The 25,983-nt window shown below is 45.2% G+C and overlaps 1 protein-coding gene across 4 annotated transcripts in view; it reads left to right on the top strand.

Moving 5' to 3' along the window:
* PHF3 (PHD finger protein 3) overlaps positions 1 to 25,983 on the top strand; it is a 147,246-nt gene that overhangs the window by 26,294 nt on the left and 94,969 nt on the right. The window contains exons 1-3 of one of the 4 annotated variants that reach the window (XM_056565807.1): positions 4,087 to 4,229; positions 10,170 to 10,436; positions 25,776 to 25,925. In XM_056565807.1, the coding sequence (XP_056421782.1) occupies positions 4,226 to 4,229; positions 10,170 to 10,436; positions 25,776 to 25,925 (421 nt within the window). In that variant the 5' untranslated portion in view covers positions 4,087 to 4,225. Of the gene's footprint in view, positions 1 to 4,086; positions 4,230 to 10,169; positions 10,437 to 11,610; positions 11,704 to 25,775; positions 25,926 to 25,983 lie in introns of those variants that run through there. The other 3 variants (XM_056565809.1, XM_056565810.1, XM_056565808.1) reach the window with 3 other exon arrangements.

Here is a 25,983-nt window from a genome sequence, read left to right on the forward strand (position 1 = left end):
ACCCAGCTGGATCAGCGATCAGCCTCCCAGTACCATGCAGAGGGCAGCTCACACCCTCACAGACTGCAGAATCACTATAGCAGGGGGGTTCCACTACCTCACCTCTAGTCACAAAACTCCCACAGATGAAGCGGGAATAGTGCTTCCCAGACTCAGCAAAGCACACCAGGGGTTAACTTCTCCCACCTTCACTCCTAGCAGCAGCAGCTGTCCACAGTCAGAGGCCACACATACACACACACACACACACACACACACTCTCTCCTCTCTTCCCGTGCGCGGTAGTTGCTCAGGTAACTGGTGGCTCCGCCCACGAAGGATAATCAATGGCGGCCCTCTCCCCACTATTTGGGCCTCCACATCGTTCCTTTCAGCTGTCAGCCGCACCGCAGTCTCCTCTGCTGAAACTCTCCTCAGCTGTTCACTGCTGTCCGGCATTCCTGCAGGGATCCCCAGCCCCGGCGCGCCGCTAGTGCTGGGCGATATACCAGTTCATACCAAATACCGGTGTGTTTTTTTTTTCCCTCTAGGATATGAATTTTTCCCTATACCACAATACCCATTGGGCCCCTCCCCCCCTCGAATGAATAAATTATCAGCCGCAGTGCACTGGGGAACTAACCTTGTATGACCCGCGGGTGCTGTCCTGCTTTTCATCCCCCCCCCCCCCCAATTGAATGAAGGAACTATCGGCCGCAGCACTGTCCCCATCGGGGGACCAATCATGTTATCCGTAGGCGCTGACCTCCTTTTCCTCCTGTGAGCCGCGGCGCTGATCAGAAGTTCTGTAGCGCCTGTGGCCCATTGGCTTTGAGCGCTTGCAGGGGGAGGTGACGGCTTCCGTTCTCCGTCCTGCGCCCGCGGCTAACAACTCATTCATATATGATTGGGTCCCCAGCACACAATTCATTCGGGGTGGGGGGGGGGGGGGTGGGGGTGGTGTATGGTGGTAAGGAGGAAATGAGTGGGAAAAACAATACCGTCAAATACAGTGGAACCGCCATAAGTTTGAATAATACTGTGATGCACATTTTTGGTCATACTGCCCAGCACTATGCACCGCTCTTCTCATTCCTGGCGGTCCAGGACTTCACTGGAGGTACCTGCAGACCCTGCTATACCACTGGAGCACCAGAAGGGGTGAGTTGGAGCCCAAAAGGATAACAATCCAGGATGAAAAGAGCTGGGCTAACGGGAGCACAGCAATGTGCGACTGCTCAGCTCTCCATGCAGGCCACCCCCAATACAAATTTAAAGAGTATCTGTCATCAAACCATATTTTCTAAACTAACTCAGTTTGTATTTCCTATCTACTCCTAACACCCCTCCTGCCCTTTATTCTGAGCTTTAAAAAGCTCTGTATCATACTTTTCCCCTTGCTCATATTGTGTAAGCAGCAGAAGAAAGTGGGCGTTTCCCAGCAGGTGGGACGTCACTGAAGAATGCGAGAGATGTGCCTGGCTATGCCCCGCATGCACTTCCTGAGTTTGGTCTCCTGCCTGGCTAATTTGACTTGCACAGGGAACAGAACAGAGCCACCTAGTAACTGTTTTTTCAATCACACTAAAAACATATAAGTGTTGAGAATTTTAACAGCAAGTAAATAGTTAAGTGTCTTCTAATTTAAATAAGGAACAATATATTAAAAGTTTAGTTTGGTGACAGGTACTCTTTAAATCACCACCATTTTTCCTATTTTCCAAAGAAAAGTGTATTTGGTATTGCCTATAACAACCACATGAACGCAAATCAACCACATGAACGGAAACCTTTTTTAAAAATGCCAAAATTTATGATTTTTTGTAACCTCACATCCCAGAATAAATTGAAAAAGTGATCAAAAAGAACTTAAGTGGTACTTTTAGAAACCACAGCTCATGGCGCAAAAATGAGCCCTCCTACATGTCTATAGGTGGAAAGATAAAAAAGTTATAGGGGTCAAAACATGGTAATGAACACCTTTTTTATTTTTGTTGTTTTTTTCCTCTCTCTCAGTGTAACGAAGAATTTCCGTGTTTGATATCATTGGAATCGTACTGACTCATAAAATAAAGTTAGCCACTATTTTAAAGAAGAAATGAAAAGGCCGCACTTCAGTCTTCATAAGGTGCTTTATTCCATCGTGTTTCGCTCAAGCCAGACGATGTGCGGCTAAGAGCGAAACACGTGTCGCTCCTGTACAGCACCCGCATGTAGTGTCCCCCACTGTTCAAGGATGGAATAAAGCACCTTATAAAGACTTGGTATGTTTGGCCTTTTCGTTTCTTCTTTGAAATAGTGCATATTTGTGGACTTTTTAGGCCTTGCACCTCCACTCGGTGCATCTCCTGGACCTCACTAGCGTTCACCGTACTCCTGAGAACAACCAGATAGGAGCTTAAGTAGTGCCAGTTCAAATTTTCTTTGTGGATATTAAAATAAAGTTAGAATGTCACTTTTACCGTATGTTGAACTTTGAAAAAAAATTTTTTTGTAAATTGTTTAGCTCACCTGCTTTGGCTTTCCTGACCACCTCCAGCGACTGAAAACACTGCTGGAGATGGCCGGAAAGGCCTATTTAGGAGATGGAAATACCTCTCTGCCGCTGCTGAGGCACGGGTACAGCTTGGACTGAGCAGGAGGCATATATTGTACATCTGTAGTGCAACCTGTGAGGATCACTGGTTGTCAGTAGAGGCTGCAATTTTAGAAGGTACACAGCAGGAAAGGGCGAGTGTTTGACTGTGTTCCCACATAACCTTAACATGTGCTTTTCAGAAAACTGCTAAAAGGACCTGGACTTGCTACTGTTTAAGTTGGCAAGTCCAAATCCTGCCTGTTGATCACCACCACATGCACTAGCTGTGACTGCTAGCGCAGCCAGGAACAGCGCCCTTTATTTACTAACTTTTTTCTTTTCTTTTTTTTTTTCTCTTTCAGATTCCCACATGCACAGGACTACATTGGATTTTGTGGACTACGTCGTTGACCAGCTGATTTTTTTATTTATTTATTTATTTTTAAATAAAATGGTCAATAAAGTTAATTTTTTAAAGTGTGTGTATTTTTTTTGTTACTTTACTATTAATGCCTTAGCAATGGCAGCTTGCCAATTGACAGCATTCATTACTAAGACAGGGCTTAATTTTAGCCGTGAAATAGGCTAACACTAACCCCCCCCATTATTATTACCCCGGTACCCAACACAACAGAGGTACTGGGAAGAGCCAGGTACGGTCGAGTACCTGACTAGCTATTGATGGTTCAGTATTGGAGCAGCATCAGGCTGGTTTTAATAGGCTGGCAAGGCCCAAAAACCGTGGTAATTCTGTTAATTCCTCCCTGATAATATCAGGCTGCTGTTGCTTTATTGTATCTGGCTGGTTATGAAAAATAGGGGGACCCCATTTGAAAAAAAATTAGTATTTCCCCTATTTTCCAAAACCAGCCAGACACAACAAAGCAACAGCAGCCTGACATTACCAGGGGGTGAGAGCCCACAGTTTTCAGGATTTTCCAGCCTAATAATATCACTCTGACACCCCAATACCAGACAATTAATAGATAGTTGGGTATTTGTTACTGGACTGTATCCAGCTTTTTCTGGTACCCCTGGTGTGGTGGGTACCTTCATAATAATGGGGGGATTAGTGTTAGCCTATTTAGCGGCTAACACTAAGTCCCTACTTAATAATGGATAATCAGCCAGTGGCCATTGCTAAGGCATTAATAATAAAGTAAAAAAAAATAAATAAATACACCCACGGGGAGGTGTATCAAAAGCTGTCCAGAGAAAAAGTTGCTGAGTTGCCCATAGCAACCAATCAGATCACTTCTTTCATTTTTTAAAAGGCCTCTGAAAAATGAAAGAATCCATCTGATTGATTGCTATGGGCAACTCAGCAACTTTTTCCCTATACAGGTTTTGATAAATCTCTGGTATACACACTGTGGACCATTTTATAAAAAAAAAAAAAAAAAAATATGCTGGTCATAGACTTATTCCAATGAATCCAACATAGTCCAATAAGTGGGTCTCTAAAATTAGACCTTAGTAAACAATTGGTAAACAATGAAACAATACATTTATAGTACCTTTGGTGTGGGCCAGTGCTGCATATAAACAAGCTGTGATCATTGGCTTGTTTGCATCCTGTGATGGAGGTTACTAGAGTTTGTCAAGACTCCCTATATCCAAAGGAGTTCCCATCTATTTTGGGATTGGAAACATCTGATTTCAAGAAAGATGGGTACGGGCAGAGTACAAGATAAATTGCTGGGGACCGCAAGCCATCTATTGCCGGCAATAGATAACTAGCAGCACGGCTTTCTTCCCAATAGTCAACTTTACAAATTCTTGGCTTATATACACCGTTCAACTGACAGTATCACAGATGAAAGGCTTAGACACACTGGCGAAACTGTACAGGCCAAAATATTGACTCTGCTTCTCATAATAGGCTGTGACTGTGATACACACAAGCTTGGAATACTTTAGAATGCATGTATATAATTTGGGGACATGTCCTATGTGTACAGCTGCCAGCATCAGGATGGCCGCCCTCATGAGCTGCTTTCATGATAGTTTCCTGATAGTTTTCTGTGTGGACGTTCCTCACATTTTACACTGTGTGAACATTGCCTAATACAGGAACACCAGGACCAGGCTATCGGAATAAAGTACTTCCACATTTCAGGGTGCAGTGACCAATGTAGGGCTTTTACCCAATAAGGGAGGTCCATGCAGATACTTATACTATATCCAATGGCAGCCCATTATGGCTCTGTAGCCTTAGAGCCTTTATTAGGCTATGATAAAAGATACTGTATTAGAAGTCTCTGCGAGGAATTAGTGACTAGTGAAATATGGATGGGAGAACTGTGTGAGCTACTGTGCTAGCCTATATTGGGGGTGCACCAAATTTGGCATTTGAAACGCACGCTAGTGGCCTTATAGTCAAAAATAATATTCTCTCGGTGCTGTTTATTCTAATCCTTCTGACCGTAGTATAGGATCTTCCTAGTGGTATTATAACCACACAAGCTTTGATTTTAATTAGTTTATTTCTCACTGATATTTTAGCAGCCTATCAATAAAAGCTAGGTTTTATGAGGGGAGGGGAACATAAGGATTATAATGCCTTTTGGGAACATTTTTGTTGTAGTTATAGGTTAAGAAAACACCTAGGAAATCTCTATCGGCAGCAAAAGCTTAGCAGTTCCTACACTAAAACCTTGTGCAGCTCTTGTGTCAATTAGAGATGAGCGAACTTACAGTAAATTCGATTCGTTACAAACTTCTCGGCTCGGCAGTTGATGACTTATCCTGCATTAATTAGTTCAGCTTTTAGGTGCTCCCGTGTGCTGGAAAAGGTGGATACAGTCCTAGGAGACTCTTTCCTAGGACTGTATCCACCTTTTCCAGCCCACCGGAGCAGCTGAAAGCTGAACTAATTTATGCAGGATAAGTCATCAACTGCCGAGCCGAGAAGTTCGTGACGAATCGAATTTACTTTAAGTTCGCTCATCTCTAGTGTCAGTAAGGTTCTGGAGCAAAAGTTTCCTTTATTTATGAGGAATATGAATGATCTTATCAGGGAATATATTGTCATCTTGTCTTCTCTTACTGTTGAAATCCTTAGCACTTATGAGGAATGGATTAGAGCTACTTGGCACATAATTGAATTCCCTTTTAAAGGAGTACTCCAGCCTAATACATCTTATCCCCTTTCAAAAGGATAGGGAAGAAGATGTGTGATCATGGGGGTCCTGCCACTGGGGACCCCCGCAATCTGTCATTCAGCACCCACCTTTGCGAGCTCTCCCCAGCGCTGGAGGCTCTGAGTGTGCAGCGTGACGACCACGGGTCCGTAGTATCGTGATGTCACGACTCCGCCCCTGTGTGATGTCATGCCCAGCCCCCTCAATGCAAGTCTATTTGAGGGGGCATGACGGCCGAAGGACGTCACAATACTCGGGCCCCGTGGTTGTCACACTCTGAGCCTCCTTCGCTTCAGAGAGCTCGCAAAGGTGGGTGCTGAATGACGAATTTTGGGGGTCTCCAGCGACCGGAACCCCCCGTGATCAAACATCTTATCCCCTCTCCTTTGGATAGGGGATAAGATGTATTGTCGCTGGAGTACCTCTTTAAAGGGGGGAAATAGACTTGCATTGAGGGGGCGTGGCCGGCCTCTGCAGCGCGCACACACACAGCATTTGGAACTGAATGTTCCAAATGCTGGCCAGTGGAGTACCTTTTTAATAGAAAGAGAGTAGGCTAACCTGGTGAGAGAAGTTTTCTGTCCCCATGACTTTGAAACAGAAAAATCTATACAGCCACATAGTATAGAGCCCCTGAGATTGACCCTTGAGTAGCAATAATCTATAAATAAAAAAAAATTGTCCTTTACAGTATGAAGACACTGCCTCTGTAACTAGGTCACAGTCACACGTACAGGATCCAGCACAGATTTGATGCACAGGATTTGTAACTGTCTATTAAAAGCTGTGCTCAGTCATTTAGTTTACATTGAAATCTGCAGCAGAGAATCCTGCACATCAAATCTGCGTACGTGTGAACGTACCCTATGTTCACACGAGTGGACCCACTGCATAGTTTATGCTGCAGATCCGCCGCTGAAGGACCGCTGCATGGTGGCTTTACATTGCCTGCTCGGAGCGGCAATACACCAATACGAGCAGACACACTGCAATGTGCACGTTGTCACGCATGCGCAGTGTACTCTCACACTCACACGCGGCCGCTCCCCCTGCTCCATGAGCTAGGCAGAGAGCCTCCGCGATGTGCGGGTATACTGCGCATACGCACATCAGTGTGTCTGCTCGTAGTGGCATATTGCTGCTCCGAGCAGGCACATGTAAAGCCACCAGTGGTGAATCTGCAGCATAAAAATACTCTGTGGTTCCGCTTGTGTGAATGTACCCTAAAGGGGTATTCTCAACTGCCTCTATACCTTGTCTGTCCTGTAGCTAGCTCATTGTAGCTTCCTGGTTTGACCCTGGGGTATGTGGGCGGTCCCATAGAGTTCAGGCCAGTAACGTACACATAGTTATCTACATACACACATTCACAGACAGATACAAAATTTCACTTTAGGGTACATTCCCACATGCTGTATTTTGCTGCATTTTTGCTTCTGCATATTTTATTTCCCATTGAAGTCAATGGTGGGGAAAATTTTTATTATTCTCCCCATCCCAAAAAGGTATATGAACCCCAAAATGGAGCAATTAAAAGTACAACTTGTCCCACAAAAAAAAAAAAATCAAGCCCTTATATTGCTGTGACAAGGGATAAAAAGAAAGAGGAAAGAAAACTGGCAATAAGGCCCAAATTGCGTTGGTCACTATTTTTTTTTTTCCCGACTTTATGCTTCGCCCTTTGAATACCTTTTCCTTGACAGTTTCCAGAGGAGCATAGCTGCAATACTCTAGGCCATGCTATATAGAAAGCTAAACAGGTTTAAAACCTTTTTGCTACTAGTATGACGCTCCCTTGCACTGCTTTTGGTGGGAGATGGGGAGGCCCCCTTGACTCCCTGCACCAATGTAGACAAAGATGACTGAACAAGGGCATTGCCCTTGACTCACAATCTTCAATCTTCTGAAGATGTAACAAGATGAATTATAAGCCTCTTATCTAACACCAGAAGATGTGGTGAAGATGTGGTCAATCTGCTTATCTAGTAGACCTCTAGGTTTAGAACTCCTCTTTGGCAGGATGTCCGCCTGTCAATCCCTTCATCAGAGGTCTTCAACCTGCGGACCTCCAGATGTTGCAAAACTACAACTCCCGGCATGCTGGGAGTTGTTTTGAAACCTCTGGAGGCCGGCAGGTTGAAGAACACTGCAGCCTTTGTCATCATCCAGACCCCCCCCCCCCCTTCACCATCACGCCTGTCAATCCCTTAATCAGTGGTCTTCAACCTGCGGACCTCCAGATGTTGCAAAACTACACCACCACAGCCATTGGCCGTCCGGGCATGCTGGGAGTTGTAGTTTTGAAACATCTGGAGGTCCGCAGGTTGAAAACCACTGTGCGGGCCTTCGTCATCATCTAGACCCCCCCTTCCTCCCCTCGGTGGGAAGGAAGGGTGAGCTGGTCCGAGCCATCTATTCTGTAGGGACTGTCTGGTGTGGAGGGTTAGTCGTTCCGGGCTGTACATTTTCACTGGGAGGCCCCCTTCTCCGCTCGCTCCGGGCCGGCCCCGGGCTAGTGACGTTACTTTGACGACGACGCACAGGGACGTTCATGCACATGAAAGTGTCTGTGCGTCGTCGTCAAGGCAACGTCACTAGTCCGGGACGGGCCCGGAGCGAGCGGAGAAGAGGGCCTCCCAGTGAAAATGTACAGCCCGGAACGACTACCCTCCCCACCGGATGGTCCCTGCAGCATATGGCCCGGACCAGCTCACCCTTCCTTCCCACCGAGGGGAGGCGATTAGAAAAAATAAGGGGGGGGGGTCTGGATGATGACTAAGGCCCGCGCAGTGGCTGTCCGGGCATGCTGGGAGTTGTCGTTTTGCAACATCTGGAGGTCCGCAGGTTGAAGACCACTGATTATTGAAGGGATTGACAGGCGGAGAGTTCACTCGAGTATAAGCCGAGGGGGGTGTTTTCAGCATGAAAAATTGTGCTGAAAAACTGCTTATACTCGAGTATATACGGTATATGGATTTTTAGGTGCAATTTTGTTTGATTTTTTTTAAAGGTGAGGAGGGAAAAATGAAAATGGAAAAACCCTGGGTCCTTTAGGGGTTAAGGACCAGGCCAATTTTATTTTTGCGTATTCGTCGTTTCTTTCTCCTCGCCTTCTAAAATCCATAACTCTTTTCCATCTGCAGACCCATATAAGGGCTTGTTTTTTGCGTGACCAATTGTACTTTGTAATGAAACCTCTCATTTTACCAAAGAATAATTTTTTTAGGGAGTGAATTTAAATCCACAATTTTGCACATTTTGGAGGGTTTTGTTTTCAGACTGTACACTTTAGGGTAAAAATGACATGTTTTCTGTATTCTGTGGGTCCATACGATTAAAATGATACCCATGGCTAGCTACTTTTCTATTTTTGTACCGCTTAAAAAAAATCTCAATTTTTTTTGTACAAAATAAGCAATATAAAATCTCCCTAATTTGACCACCTATAACTATTTAATTTTTTCTTATATGGGACAGTATGAAGGCTCCTTTTTTGCGCCGTCATCTGTACTTTTTATCGATACCACATTTGCATATATAAAACTTTTAGATTACTTTTTATTAATTTTTTTAGAATAAAATGTGACGAAAAAAGCTGCATTTTTGGCCTTTAAAAAAAAAATATTTTTACGTTTACGGCATTCAAGGTGCGGGATTATTAACAATAATTTTTGATAGTTCGGACATTTACACACACGGCGATACCAAATATGTTTATAAAAATTTTTTATGGGGAAAAAGGGACACTTTTCATTTTTATTGGGGGAGGGGATTTGCTTGCGGTCATACATAGGATGTAAATGTACGTACTGGTGCGCTATGTACCTCCGCACCAGGACCTACATTTACGTCCGTGGTCGTTAAGGGGTTAATATATAACAGGTCTAGTAATTTTGAAGACTCTTGTCAACAGACCAGATTTACAACAGCTGTCCAGTTCTTACACAGTGATAACGTGGTGCATGATATTTTATAAATCTGTCGTAATTTTTTGACTGTTTAGACCAGTGGTCTCAAACTATGGCCCTCCAGATGTTGCAAAAACTTCAACTCCCAGCATGCCTGGACAGCTGTTGGCTACAGCCAATGGCTGTCTGGGCATACCAATGGCTGTCTGGGCATGCTGGGAGTTGAAGTTTAGCAACATCAAGAGGGCCATAGTTTTAGACAACTGGTTTAGACCAATGACTAGTTGTCTGAAAGGGAAACTGCCAGTAGGATTACCCGCACTAAGAGGGAAAGTTATCAAAACCTGTTCAGAGAAAAAGTTTCCCATAGCAACCAATCAGATTGCGTCTTTCATTTTTCAGGGACCTTTTCAAAATTGAAAGAAGCGATCTGATTGGTTGCTATGGGCAACTCAGCAACGTTTCATTTGGACAGGTTTTTGCCAAATCTCCCCCTAAATGTATTTGAAAAGTGTTAGATACATTGGTGCATTTGAATAATATTTGATCTTTTTTTCACAGGACTGAAATATACAGAGTTCTTCATGGATATAGTTGACACATTCAACCATTTAATCCCTAGTGAACATTTGGACGATGCCATATTTCTAGGCGATAACCTAGAAAGTGAAGGCTGTGACGAATTTGCCACAAGCCAACATGTCATTGAAGACTCCTTGAAGAACATGCTTAGTGACAAGGATCCTATGCTTGGATCTGCAAGCACCCAATTCTGTCTACCAGTTTTGGATAACACTGAACCCAGTTTTCAAATACCAACCACAACAGGTGTGTGAATATTTACATTTTAAGGCTAAGTTTCCACTTGTTTTTTTTTCTGGCAGTTTTTGGAATACTGCCACTGCAGTTTTTTTAGCCAAAGCCAGAAATGTATTCAAAAGGAATAGGACATATAAAGGAAGGACTTACACTTCGCCTTCCTTATGGATACACTTCTGACTTTGGCTCAAAAACTGCAGTGGCAGTATTCCAAAAACTGCCAGAAAAAAAACAAGTGGAAACTTAGCCTAAAGAGTACCTGTCATCAAACCATATTTTCTAAACTAACTCAGATTAAATTCCCAAAATACTCCTAAATTTTTTTCCGAGCTTTTAAGGGGTATTCCAGATTTTTTTTTATTTGACTATGCTACAGGGGCTGTAAAGTTTGTGTAGTTCATAATATAGTGTCTGTACTTGTGTGTGACGGTTTTCTCACAATTCTTTTGTGATTTTCACCCCAATATTTGTTTTTAATAGCATACAAAATGACTGTTGTCTCAGATTTTTTCCCAGGTTGCAATGCTGCCGAGACCTGACTCACTAGTCAGCTGATAACAGGGAGCCTGTCTGCTTCAATGGGTGGAGGGATCGCTTGGTGGGAGAGAGATCAATCTGCAACTAATGCAACAGCTGTAGGCACCCTGATTGAAAACCACAGGTCTTTTGATGGATGTTGCTCATTTATGTTTCCATGGTCTGAGGTGGCTGATGTGTGGGAGGGAGGAAAATGGAATTGTGGGATTTGTAGTAAAAAAAAAGAAAAGAAAACTGAAATAGGAAATACCAGTTCACAAAAGCTAGCCACAGTGTTATGGTAATCTCATCACATAGCCATTTAGCCCCAAGACAAGCGCAGATCCTTCCTAAGCATGTCCATTACAGTCAGCCAGGTACGTACTAAAATCACCTTATGGTGGATAACCTCTTTAGGACCAAGACAATTAGGTTGGTACGCCCCTTAAAGACCAGGCTTGTTTTTTCAAATCGGGGATGTATGACTTTATTAGAGAATAACTCTGGTAACGTTTTGCCAATCATAATTCTGACATAGTTTTTTTGTCACAAGTTGTCCTTCATGTGCATAGTAAAAGTAATTTAAGTTTTTTTGCGTTTTTAACACTAATAAGTTGCATATATTTATACTTACTGACCAAATAGTTTATGAAACTTACACTTTCAGGTTTGCAGAAATGTGAAGGTGGTAGAACATAGGAACCCCCCAATATGACCCCATTTTAAAAACTAGACCCCTCAAGGTATTCGCTACAGTGAGGTACAGTGAGTATTTTAATATAGTAGTTTTTTGGCAGGAATTGTTACAAAGTCAGTGTTAAAAAAATGAAATTTGCTTTTTCTCGGTCGCTCTTCATTGGGGGACACCTAACTGATGGGTATATGCTCTTGCCACTAGGAGGCGCTGACGCTAGAAAAAAGAAAAGTCGGCTCCTCCCTGGCAGGATATACCCGCCCACCTGCAGTGAGGCAAACAGCTTTAGCTAGTGTCACTTAGGAGGGAGACACACAGGTCTGGAGCTCCAGACCTGGTCTTTTTATCATTTTCTAGTAAGGGCTGTTTAGTCAGGTTCTTTACTCTTTTTTGTTTCCCTTTTTCAGGTGGGGGTTCAGGAGCATGGCGCTACCTGTTCCCCCATGCGCGGCTAAGGGACACGGACATTGACGAAGATTCCAATGCACCGTTAACCACTTCCCGCCAACGGCCAGCGCCTAGAGTTGCACCTTGGGTCCAGGTCCCCTCATTCGCCCCTGTTCGCCATGTCAGCAAAAGGCAGGAGGCACCAGCTGGTCGAAGACTTCAAGGGTTAGTATGTGGCGGTTGAGGTGAGTATATTTCACCCCCCTTCGCAAGCCCCCCGAACCCCCTCTCCCCCCCCCCCTCTCCCTCCCCCCGGACATTCCTGTGGGTCCCTGTTACTGGGGCGGGTTGTGGGTCCGGGTAGCGAGGGGTTAACCCTCTCTCCCTTCACGCAGCTTCGGCTGCATCTCCTATGGGGGTCTCTGGTGGGGGTCATCCTCAATCTCCCTCTTGTTATGGGACTCTGCCCTTTATTGGGGGGGTCTCATATTGGGGTTCCTCAGGTCCCCTGGGGGGGGGGGCTGTGTTTTTTACATGCTTGGTCCTGTGGAGGGCAAACCGCCACATTTTGCGGCGGCTCCCTCCACAGGAGTCCTGCCGACTTACCTCCGTGCAGCCTGGCTGTTCCTTTTTCACTGGCTATTCTTTGCACAGTCGCCGACTGCACTGTGCGTGCGCCGCCTCTCGGATACTACGGCGGGTAGCTCCGCCCTTCATTTTCCCCCTTCAGCGGGGAGATCTGAGTACCTCCTCTACGGCTCGTGCGCTGCTGGGGGTGATTGTCGCGCGGGCAACAGTATGGCTCCCCGGGGCAGTAGCCGTACCGGCGGGAGCTCGCGTTGGCGTGGGGCCTTGCGCCGGACACTGCTGTTCATCGCCCCGCACTCAACTACTCTCCCGCCGGATGGACGGGGACTCGGCCCCCGTCCTTCTCCTTCAGAGCGGGACCCGTTCGCTCCCGCAGCCTTGTGCCGGCGGGTGTGTTGCTGGACGGGGACTGGTGCATATCCCCGTCCTTACAGCAGTACAGTGGGGGTCTATATTCCCAATCCCAGCGGCTTGCTCCTTTTGGGGGTTGGGCTTAGGATCCCCCATCCTGAGCCCCACCCCCAACGCACATTGTTTAATTAAATATAATTTAAAAAAAAAAATCTCTTCTGCTTGTCCGCTTTGTACACCGTCCTCCAGAAGCTGCGGCCAGGCGGGAGCTTCTCCTGTCTGGGCTGTTTTCTGCTTCTTAGACTTGGAGCTATGCGGCTTAGCAGCCGCTTCTAAGCGGGCTGCTCCATGCGTCCACCGCTTCTGAGGCTGCCCGCTGTCTGTTCTTCCCCATCAGAGGAGTCTTTACGGGAGTTTCAGTCCCCATTGGCCAAAGTTATAGTTGATGCACCGTTATTTAAAATAAAATAAAAAATGCAGCTTTTCAGACCATTATATTTGATTTACGTTTAATGCCTGCTGTCCTGGGTTCCTAGAGTCACTCATCTAACTGCTGGAGTACCTGCGGCTGGCCTTCCGGTACCTCTCTACTGTGCGAGGTGTCCAATGGAATAACTCATTGTCTGCTCTGGACGCATACCTGTTGGTCTGCACGGTTTCCTCTGCCGCCTGTCACACGGCTGATTGTATCTGTTGCTGCAGTTCCGATACCCCACTGCTGAGTGCAGTTTATGGAGAACTGACCGATGTGTCTTCAGGACCCATACCAGTAAGCCAGACAGTGGTCTGCATGGTTTCCTATGCTGTTTATTACACGTCTCACAGCTGAGGTGTCTGTGGCTGCAGTTCTGATACCCCACTGCTGGGTGCGGTATATGGAGGACTGAACCACTGTCTCTTAAGGACCCTAAGGCTCATTACAAAGTCTTCTATGGACCCCTTCCAGTAAGCAAGACAGTAGTCTGCATGGTTTCCTACATCGCCGGTCACACGATTCACGGCTGATGCATCTGCGACTGGAGTTCCTGTTCCTCTCTACTGAGCGGGGTACCAATGGTATGCATGGTTGTCTTCTGTGGATCCATGCCAGTAGGCCAGACAGTGGTCTGCATAGTTGAATATGCTGCCTGTCATACATCAAACGGCTGATGTGTCTGCGGCTGGTGTTCCAGTCCCTCTCTACCGATGGTATGAATAGTTGTCTTCGGGGAATCCCTGCCAGCCAGCCTGACAGTGGTCGGCATGGTTGCATACGCTGCCTGTCATACATCCGATGGCTGATGTATCTGCGCCTGGGGTTCCGGTCCCTCACTACTCAGTGAAGTGCTGATGGTAGGCATAGTTGTCTTCTGTGGATCCATGCCGGTTAGCCAGAGAGTGTTCTGCAGGGTGGCCTACACTGTCTGTCAAACTTCAAACGGCTTATGTATCTGCAGCCTGGTTCCGGTACCTCATTGCTGGTGAGGTGCCGACGGGATGCATCGTTGTCTTGGACTCGTACCAGTAAGCCAGACATTCGTCTGCTTGGTTGTCTACTCCCTGTCCTTCATCAACCAGCTGGTGTCTCTGCTTCGGCAGCTTACGGTACCTCACTAGTTTGTGAGGCGTCCGACAGGGTGTTCCATTATCTGCTATGGTCCCATACCAGGAGCCAGTCAGTGGTCTGTATGGTTGCCTGCACCACCTGTCATACATCACGCGCCTGATGTATCTGAGGCTGGGGTTCTGGTACCTCATTACCAAGCGAGGTGCCAATACACTGTCTCGTTTTCCGTGGTCCTCTACCTGGTAGTGGTCTGCAAGGTTTCCGGCGCCACTTGTTACGCATCACATCACCGGTGTATCTGCGACTGGTGTTCCAAAACCTCACTACCAGGTGAGGTTCCCGCTGGGATGACTCACTGTCCCCTAGGGACTCAAACCGGTAAACCAGACAGTTGTCTGCATATTTTCTTCTACCAACTGTTTCACAGCAGATGTTTTTTGCGGTGAGTGTTCCAGTACCCCACTGTTGTGCGTGGTATACGTGGAACTGACCCAGCGTGTCCCATGGACAATATACGGGATGTCAGGAATGCATTCCTCGGTCCCTCTGCTTTCCTCTATCTCCCTCCAGGGGGCGGGGTTTCTTGGCCTCCACGCCCTTCCACCTTTGTCGTAGGTGCTCAGTTATCTCCGGCCTGGCTGTTCCCTTTTCCCTAATGCATGGGGGGTTTCCTTGCTCAGCCAGCCTGCTGCTTTGGGTCGTCTACTATGCATTGTCGCCCCGGGGACGGTAGTTCGCCTTTACCATGGTAGTTTTCATGGGAATCTCTCCGAGTTGCCCCATGTGCCTTATACACTGCACCACATACTGGTTTACAGGGTTGCCTGCTTGGCAGGTCCCTCTCTGCATGCCTGCTACTCTATCTACAGGCTGGTATTTCTCTCCACTGTGCATCTTTGTGTGCGGGACCAGACGTGGCTACGGTCTCTTTGCCCTATGGCCAGACTGTGTCTGCTTGATGTTCCAATCCACCTGGTCACCTCCCACATTCGGCTGCCACTGCAGCTCTAGTCTAGTGTCTCGATCCCAGGTGCAGTCTTGCAGAGTGTGTGCATGTGGGTTCTTAGGTTCCCTTTTTTCCTGTAGGTCACACTGTGTCGGCCTTTTTTTCCTGCTCCACATTCATTCTTCCTCTCCTGAGTCTGCAACTGCAGCCTTGGTGTTTGGCACCATTAGGAGATGGGGTGTGGGTTTTTTGTCTGTGGTTTCCAGGGTCTTTGGCAGCGACAGCAGCGCCGCCTTGTTCTCCTTCTTAGGTTGAACTCTTGGTCTGCTGTGGGCATAACTCCTTTCCTGCTGGTCCTCTGGATGTTTGCGTTTTCACAGTGTCTGCAGTCTTGGTCCGCTACTGTTGTCATGGGGTCCTCATGTCTGTGTTCCTACATATGCTAGGACCGTTTCGTAGGTGTAGAGCCACCTTTCTTTGCTCGGTGAGTGCGCCCAGGGGCTTACGGTGATTTTGTCTCCGCAGTTCCGGGGCGGTTGCACTCCTCTGTTATGACATGGGGCCGGCTGGGGCGCCTGTCGGTTCTGCCCCTCCCTGTACTTCCAGGTGTTCTTTTCCAGGGTCTCTGTCCAGGGTGACTCAGGTGCCTCCTCGTCACTATCTGGATTAAGCCTCAACAGGTCTTGTATTTTTTGCCCAGCTTCGGAGCACAGAGCTCCGATCCCTCTTGGATCGCACGGTGGCTCCTCCAAGCGGCGAGGGTTGCCGCTGGAGCCTGGGGGCTTCGTCCACCCAGTATTTGCTTTTCCCTGCTCCTTCTGTGCCTAGTGCGCTTGCCACTCCCGTTTTCACTTGGGGTGTGGGGATCAGGGTGCTTGTCGTAGGTCTGTACTTGAGTTGTCGTCTCGACCACCTTTGTTTTTTCCCTCCTGGAGGGACTATTTGGTTTTTGCTCAGATGCATTCAACAGTGGATTTTTCAGTCTAAGCTTGTGTGCTTTCTGTCCACTATCACAGCATCACTCCCTGGAAGGAGTATATCCTTCTTACCCTTTTTTTTTCTGTGTCAGTCGTACTGAGTTGACACCAGTCTTCTGGAGTAATTCTTCCTATGCCCAGACCCTGGGAGTCCAAGCTGGGCTCTCATTGGTTCTCCCTCCATTCCCGTTCTGACGGGAGGTTTCTTGAGGCTATTCAGGTCTACTCGGACCACTCTGCTCTATCACTGTTGGTCCCCTTGATTTGGACTCTGTCCTGCGATGCTGTGCTGTGCCTTCTTTTCAAGTGGCTCTCCGGTTCCTTGAGCCTTGGTGATGGTTCAGTTCTTGGACGTTTGTAGCATCCGGCCCCGACTCCTCAGCGATCCATTGGTCGGGGTGGTATTTGTGTTCTGCTCTCCTTCCCTTCTTCTGGAAGTTTTTTCACAGGAGTTTTTTTGCGCGGGCATCTGGTTCCCTTTTTCCTGTGGTTTCTTGTCTCTCTATATCTCTATATGACCTAGGTGCCTTTGGTCTCTACAGAGGATGGACCTTTCCCTTGGTGTCCTGGTCCTTCTCCTTGGATGGGAGTTCTTACGGGAACTCATTGTTCTGGGCCTAGTATGTATCCGTCCTGGGGACTCGTCCACAGACCTTGCGGGCATGCGAGTTCAGTCTTGGGACTGTCCTTTTCGCTGGTGGTTGTTTTTTTCCCACCCTAGGGGACTGCTTTGGTACGTCCCATCAGTTAGGTGTCCCCCAATGAAGAGCGACCGAGAAAAGGAGATTTTTTTTGTACTCCCCGTAAAATCTCTTTCTCGTAGCCTTCATTGGGGGACACCGCACCCACCCATTTCTTCTTTTTTCCGATTCTTGGGTTGTTTTCCGGGATTCCTTTCTATGATCCTTCAGACGTATTCCCTCGCGGGCTTCTCCTACTGCTTTGTGCCAAAACTGGTTGCCTCACTGCAGGTGGGCGGGTATATCCTGCCAGGGTGGAGCCGACTTTTCTTTTTTCTAGTGTCAGCACCTCCTAGTGGCAAGAGCATATACCCATCAGTTAGGTGTCCCCCAATGAAGGCTACGAGAAAGAGATTTTACGGTGAGTATGGTCAGGTGTCCCCCAATGAAGGCTACGAGAAAGAGATTTTACGGTGAGTACAAAAAAAAAATCTCCTTTTTTCACAAATGCATCATTTGTGGGACATATTTTTTGTACATCGCTTCTGATATTGAAATAAATGCACCCTATATTTTATTGAGCTGCTCAGCCCTTATTTGAAAATACCCCCGCTTAGGCCATATTTGGTTCCTTGGCCACGTGGTAGGACCCAGAAGGAGAGGAGCGCCATTTGGTTTTCAGGGCATCATTTTAAGCTGAATGGATTATAGGCCGCACTTCATGCCTGCAAAGGGTTTTAGCTGCCAGAACCATACAGAACCCCCACAAGTGACCCCATTTTAGAAACTACACCCCTAAAGTATTCACCTGGAACAAAAGTGAGTACTTTGAGTCCTTTTTGTGTGGCTGGAATGGTTACAAAGTCGGTGGGAAATTTAAAATTTGCTTTTTCTTTTGTACATTGCATCTGAAGGGTACGTTCACGTGCGTATTTTCTGCTGCAGATTTGAGGCAGCAGATTTTTCTGCCCATTGAAGTCAATGGGCAGCAAAATCTGCAGAGGCAGATCTGCAGCAAAAATACGCACATGTGAACGTACCCAAAAAATAGAAAATGTTCCCCATATTTTATTACGCTGTTTGTCCGGTGTACGGTTACACCCCCGCTTAGGCCATATTTGATTGCATGGCCACATGGTGGGACCCAAAAGGAGAGGAGCACCATTTGGCTTTCAGAATATCATTATACAAATTATAAGCCACACTTCATCTTGAATAGCATTCTAGCTGTCAGAACTATACTGACACATAAAGCATTTTCAAAATTCACCCCCTAAAGTATTCACCTAGGACAAAGTGATTATATTGAGCCCTTATTGTGTGGCTAGAATTATTATAAGTCAGTGGGAAAAAAATAGCAATTAGCTTTTTTTTCCACAAATTCTTTATTTGCGGGACATCATTGAAATGGAGGAAATGTGCCCATATTTTATCACTCTGTTCGTCCCGGGCCGGGCAGTACCCCTACTTAGGCCATATCTGGTTGCCTGACCGCCTGGTAGGACCAAGAAGAAGAGGAGCCCCCTTTGGCTTTCAGGGCATCGGTTATAGGAATTATAGACCCCACCCCATGCCTGCAAAGGATCGGAGCTGTCAGAACAATACCGCACCCCTACAAGTGTATTGGCTGGACCAGGGACTGCTCTAATTGGTCCTTGGACGGCTAGCAGTGACGTGCGGCTGTCTGTGACAGTTAAAGTTCCTAATGGTTATATCAGTCATGTTGTGGGAATAAGCACCCACTTATGGCGAATATATCCATCACTGGGCGTTAAAAAAATAAAAATAACAATGTGAAAAAAACTGGCTTATTTTGTTGGGGGGTGGGGTGGGGGGGGGGGGGGGAGATAGTTCTAGTTCATAGTGCATTTCTTCAGTATAGGTGTCCATTGGAGTCATGCCAAAAAAGGCATGCCAATGTATACTGTAGCAGTCTCATTCAGGAATGAATGGAACTGCTACAGTATACATCAGCACCACTTTTTTTGACATGACGCTGACAGATACCTCGAACATACTGCTGAAACGCAGTATGAACAGGATGCAGTGTAGTGTCACATAGAGTACATCCACAGCATATTTCACACCGTGGATGCCCCCCGGCAGTCACAAGGGCGAGATCACTGCTGCGGCTGGGTAGCTCAATGTGTCCGATCATGACTGCTGGCGGGAAATCCTCCGCTATAAGTGTACACATAAAGCTACTCTGCTGCAGCAGGGAGCTCATTATTATGCTGCAGATGTGTGCCGTGTGATCCTACACATTATGAATTTTTATTCTATTTGTTTCATAAATGTATTTTTATTTTTTTACACTTTTATAAAAAAAAATCACTTTCTTTTTACACTGTGTTTACACTTTTTTTTATTACACTTATTTATTTTAACTTTTTTTACACTTTTTTTTTTTTATTCTTTTTTTTTTTTCTGTACAATATGAATTTTTCCCTATACCGCAATACCGGTCGAGCCCCTCCCCCCCCCCTCGAATGAATTATCAGCCGCAGTGTGCTGGAGAACTAATCATATATGACCCGCGGGCGCTGCTCTGCTTTTCCTCCCCTCCACCAAATGAACTGAAAATGAATCAGCCACAATCATGTTACCCGCAGGCGCTGATCAGAAGTTCTGCAGCGCCCGCGGCCCACTGACTTTCAGCGCTTGCAGGGGGAGGTAACCACTTTTGTTCTCCGTCCTGCGCCCGCGACTCACAACTCATTCATTTCCAGCGCCGTGGCTCACGGGAAGAGGAGGAGAGCAGTGCCTGCAGGAAAGATGATTAGTCACGTGGGGACAGCGCTGCGGCTGATCATACGGTGGGGGGAGGAAAAGCAGAGCAGCGCCCGCGGGTCATATGTGATTAGTTCCCCAGCGCTCTACGACTGATAATTCATTCGAGGGGGGGGGTTTAAGGGAGAAATGAGTGGGGGAAAAAATACCGTCAAATACCATGGAACCGCCATAAGTTTGAAAAATACTGTGATACACATTTTTGGTCATACCACCCAGCACTACTTCCGTGTTCCGCTGCAGGGTCCCGGCTGTGTTACAGTCGAGTCCCTGTCGTGATCTCGTAGGTGCACTGGGCAGCACCCACGAGAACCATGGACGTGTATACATGTCCATGTTCGTTAACGTGTTAAAAAGCTCGGTTTCATACTTTCCCCCTTGCTCACATTGTGTGAGCTTCCGGCAGGAGAAAGTGGGTGTTGCCCAGCAGGCTAGACAACACTGAAACCTGTGAGAGCTGTGCCTCACAATGCCCCCACGTGTGCACTTCCTGAGTTTGGTCTCCTGCCTGGCCGGGAGGAGACCAAACTAACTGCTTGACTTGCGGCAGGGAACAGAACAGAGCCCCCTAGTGGCCGTTTTTTCAATCACATTAAAAACCTTGAGGTTTTTATTTTAACAGCAAGTAAATAGCAAAGTGTTTTATAATTACATAAGGAACAATATATTAAAAGTTTAGTTTGGTGACCGGTACCTTTAGATTTTGTAACCATATACTAAAGAAGTATAAAAAGTAAGCAACTAAAGCAAGGAAAGGATTACTCTAAACAGATATGGGAAACCCTGATTTACCTTGCATGGACAGTGTAGATCCTTTGGACACTCACAGATGCAGGTACAGAGTCTTTTTCTCTCCTCTTTCCAGCATAGAGCACATGCTAAGCCCTGACCCAATTTCCTGTATTTTCAGTTTTGCAGAGGATGTTACTATGGCCATTTTGAACAGGCAGTGACCATCAGATTGCAGGAAAGGGAGGCACCTAGTGTCTTTAGAGCTGTGTCTGGGGTAAAGGGTAATTTTTGGTAAAAGAAGTGATTTATAAAAATATGTTAGGAATCACATAGGCTATAAAATGGATGGAAGTTATTTGAAATGACAGTGACCATTTAAGAAGGACATACATATTAAAGTTGACTGAACCCACCTCTCATCTAATATGAAAGTGGGGACCTTCCAACTATCCAAATGTTGGGGCAAAAGATGGGGCTTTTGGTTTTCAGTGTTCTCTGGGAAGGTGAACTGCTGCCACAGGTTTTTAGTAGTGATGTATTCCCTTCTATTTTAAACACATTTGCTCAACTGATGCTGTGGATAGAGGATAACTTTTGGAGTTGGAAATACCGCTTTAACAAAAGGCAAATTGTGATGGTGACACGCTAGTGGAGGCAATTTGCTGCTCTTGGTGGTCTGCTGGGTTTTGTCATTTATGGATATTTTCATTCTCACCACTTGACATAATAATAAGCTGATGCTTCCAATTTAATGTGCATGTGGATGCGTTATTCATGACTAACTTTAAACAATTACATTAACGTGGTCTTAAGGTGATACAAGGTGCTCAACCCCAAGTGCAGTTGTGCACCTACGTTGGAGTGGAGGACCTGCACCTATGAATCACAATATGGTTTCACTACTGTGGTTAATGTAAACAATGACATTAGCTAACCCTCAAAACTGATGTAAAATTGAGACATTAACCAGTATAGCCTTAGATGAAGGACACACTTGATCCCGCACACTACGCCAAGGTTTCTCAAATGGTGCGGGACCTAACACTAAACCTACCTGGCCAGATAAATAAAACCAGGAACCAAATTACGGCAGCCTTAGGTCTGACTTGCAGACTGCTCCACAGTTACTTCCAGTGTGGACTAGGCACACATACAATGGGAGGGGGGCGGGGGGGGGGGGGGGGTAGGCAAGCTGCAAGCCCCACCCTAGCTCTGCTGAGCTGCCGGGAGTCTATTTTCAGCATTTTAGACACTGCGATCAAATTTGATCATGGCGTCTAATGGGTTAATGCCGGGCATTGGCCCAATTGCCAGTGTCCGGCATTAGCCACGGGTCCTGGCTGCTGATAGCAGCCGGGACCAAACGGGTATGAAGCGAGCTCAGGTCCTGAGCTCGCTTCATAGACCCACCACACGACAGCGCCGTATATATACGGTGCTCGTCGTTAAGGGGTTAAATAAGTGTTGATATGGCTATTAAAATAAATCATGAATTTTAAAAATGTGAATATTTAGAGTTGAATTCCACCTGAAGTAAAAATTTAAGGTAACTTGAAAGAAGAGATCGCAGACGGCACTCACGGAATCAGCAAGAAGTTTTATTCGGGATCGCTGGTCCACGCAACAACAACGACAGGTAAGTCGACCGGTTTCGCGCTACACAGAGCGCTTACACGTGACCTCTGACATCACTTAACCCTACCCCCTTAAATACATGCACCAAGTAATACAAAAATAGAAAACTAGACAATACAGGGTTAAAAGCACAAAAATGGTGTATGGTATAGAGAGACTAGCATTAGTATTTACTAATTAGCTATATCAGAGCCTAAGGCTGTATAACACTATCGGAGGTATCGTATTAAAAACGCTAGGTGTGAACATAGATCCTATGCTAACAACATCCACCTGCACTATGGAAATACATTTAAATCCTCCCGTAAGTTTAATCCTAGTGGTCCTAAGGCGTCTGTAAGTATAATCATTTCTGATTCTTTTTGTAACAATAATTTGTGTCTATCTCCACCATATTTTAAGGGTGCAACTATTTTTAATCCAAGGAATTTTAAATCTTCAATTTTATTATTGTGTTTATATTTCATATGTTCTATTACTTTTGGGCAGCCTTTTCCAGTAATGAGTGAGCGAAAATGTTCCCTAATTCTTTTATACAAGGGTCTTATGGTCTTCCCAATATAGTAAAAACCACATGTGCAAACTAATGCGTAAACAATATAGGTAGATTTACATGTCACGAAATCATGGATATCAATATTCTGTGATCCTAAGTGTATACTTTTCGTTTGTATCATATGTGAACATAATTTACACTGTCCACATTTAAAACATCCTTGTGGTTTTGATTTTTCTATCCAATTTTTGGACATATCATCTTGTAATCTACCTCGTACAATATGATCTCTAATATTCTTAGTTCTGCGAAAAGAAATTAATGGTTTGTTCAGCTGTGTTTTGCTTAAGATATCATCCTGCTGGAGAATATGCCAATTTTTATATATCGCTGACCTGATTTTATTTTCCATAGGGCTGTATGAGAAGGAAAACGTAAAATTTTTTATTTGATTTTCTTTAGCACCGTCTTTATCATGTATTTTATGTTTTTTGTACAGTAATTGACTACGAGGTATTTTCCTGACCTTAAAAAGTGCCTCACTCAGGATAGATATAGGGTAGCCCCTCTCTTTTAGTCTGTCCCATAATTGTTTTGCCTGTATTTCAAATGTTTCAGTAGTAGTATTTATCCGTTTCAATCGGACAAATTGTCCGAAAGGAAGGGATTTTTTGACATGATGAGAATGAAAGCTGTCATATCTAAGTAAGGAATTAGTAGCTGTAATTTTTCTAAATCCCTCAATCTCCAAATAATCATTTTTAGCAACAAGTTTAGTGTCGAGAAATTCTATACTGTTAGTGCCCACCACACTAGTAAAATGCATATTATAGTTATTATCGTTCATGTAGGCGACGAACTGGTGGAACTGGGCCGTACTGCCCGACCAAATAACCAGCACGTCGTCGACATATCTAACGTAAAGGGCCAGATATTCAATGAAAGGATTATTAGTTGAGAAGACCTTATCTTCCTCTAGGACCCCCAAAAAAATATTTGCGAAAGTAGGTGCCACGGGGGTCCCCATCGCAGTCCCAGATCGCTGGTTGAACCAGCGATTATTAAACTGGAAAGCATTATGGGATAATACAAACTGTAACATCTCACAAATATAATTAATATAAACAGGGCTATGATTTTCCGTTTGGTCCAGTCGACGTCGGACAGCCTCCACACCCGCACCCTGAGGAATGCGAATGTAGAGACTCTCCACGTCAATACTAGCCAAAACAAAATGCTCCTGCTACCCAAAATTATCCAAGATTTGCAGTAAGTGTTGAGTATCTTTTAGGTAAGCTGGTATAGTAGGTAATAATGGGCGTAAGACCCAATCAAGATATTGGGACAGAGGCTCAGTAACTGAGCCTCTGCCCGCAACAATAGGCCGACCTGGCGGTACTTGTGCATTTTTGTGAATTTTGGGTGTCCAGTACCAGTATGGTTTCTTAGGGTGAGTAATAAAAAGTTTGTTGGCAAATCTCTCCGAAAAAATATTCTTTTCCACTCCCCTCCTAAGTAATGATCTAGCGCTCTCCTGATAATGTGTGGTGGGGTCTTTAGGTAATGCTGTATAAGTGTTTAAATCACTCAACTGACGATTTGCCTCTTGTAGGTAATAATCTTTGGTCAAAAGCACAACATTGCCTCCCTTATCCGCAGGCTTCACTACAATTTCTGTATTTTCAGATAACCATTTTAGAGCACTCCTTTCTCCCACCGTAAGATTCGGGGTAGATTTAGGGTAAATAAGTGCTTTAACGTCTTGAATGACGTTTTCCATAAAATTCTGGATATTGGAGCCTGCGGGCAAGGGCGGGTTAAATGTGGATGGAACGCCTCCTGTAAAAGGTCTGTAGGTTGTAACTTTATCTGGGTCATGAATAGTTTCATCATCTGCAATTTCCATTAGTAACGATACAACATCTCTATCTTGTTCTGACCAGGATGGGTTAACCATAAAGCCCAGCCGGCTAATAGAAGTTGGAAATTCCCCTTCTAACTGATTAGACTCTTTACCAGGGGTATGACCACTAAGGAAAAACCTATGTAGGTTAATTTTCCTAATAGATTTATACAAATCTATAGTAAAATCCGTAAAATTGAATTCGTGATTAATACAATAGTTTAGCCCCTTCTTTAACAAAGATAGACAATCCTCAGAGAGAACATGCTGTGTCAAATTAATAATGTTGGACTGACCTGTAGGATCTGGAGAGGCAAGATCACCTATTGTTGCCAGGTGACTTGCTTTCTCTTCATCCCTCCTCTTTTTGAAAATCTTTTTGCACCTGCCCCGCCGTATCCTCCTCTTGCGGGTAGGTGCAGTTGTTGGTCCCCCAAAGCCACAAGGTTAGAGGGGTCTTTAGGTAGGGTGGTGTCGCCAGTCCCGCTAGAGTCGGACCCTGAATCTGTAGTCCAGTAATCCTGAGGTGGTCTCCGCAGTCGTCTTTTTCTTCTCATCTTATTAAGATTCCAATCAAAAATTTAAGGTAAACTGACAATATGGTCACCCGCACTAATCTGGTTAATGCTGATTCAAATACTTCTTACAGGATGAAAATTGGTCCACCCGTTCAGGAGATATTTATCTTGTTGCTAATACAGTTTTTACTTCTTAACTGTAATAGGAGGCAGCAGCTGCTGTATTTGCAAATCTTTTTTCCCTCCCACTATGGCTGATAACCCTGACCATTTGTCTGATAACCCCCCCCCCCCCTTTATAAATATTCATCCTTCTGTCTCAGCATATCGGTGAAGGATGCAAAAGGTGTGGGGTTTTCTATCAAATTGGGCAGAAGAAAGCTTTGCACATACAGCAGCACCTGCCTCCAATTGTAAAATATTTACAAAAATGTGAGGGGTGTGCTGACATGAGTTACTATAATTTTTTAATGCCTTTTGTGTGTTATGAGGTTCTCAAATGAGCATTTGACGGACATTTTTACATAAGGCTAGAAAAGTTGCTATGTCATGAACTATATATTTATTTTATTTTTATTTTGTTTTTGAGGTGTTTGCCTTGATGACATAATGGATGTTGGTGTTGATAAAGTCGCTGTAAATGATGTAGAAGATCTAATTCTTTCAGATACGAATGTGAATAAATTGGATGAACCATCTAGGAAATCAGTAAGGAAATCGCCACGCTTAAAAGCACAGGGTAAGTTCTCTGAATTTTCTGTTGAATACCTGTTTATCAGGGGTCTCAAACTCAAATT

The sequence above is a fragment of the Hyla sarda genome, chromosome 3, assembly GCF_029499605.1.
Source record: "Hyla sarda isolate aHylSar1 chromosome 3, aHylSar1.hap1, whole genome shotgun sequence".
In the NCBI taxonomy this organism is placed as follows: Eukaryota; Metazoa; Chordata; class Amphibia; order Anura; family Hylidae; genus Hyla; species Hyla sarda.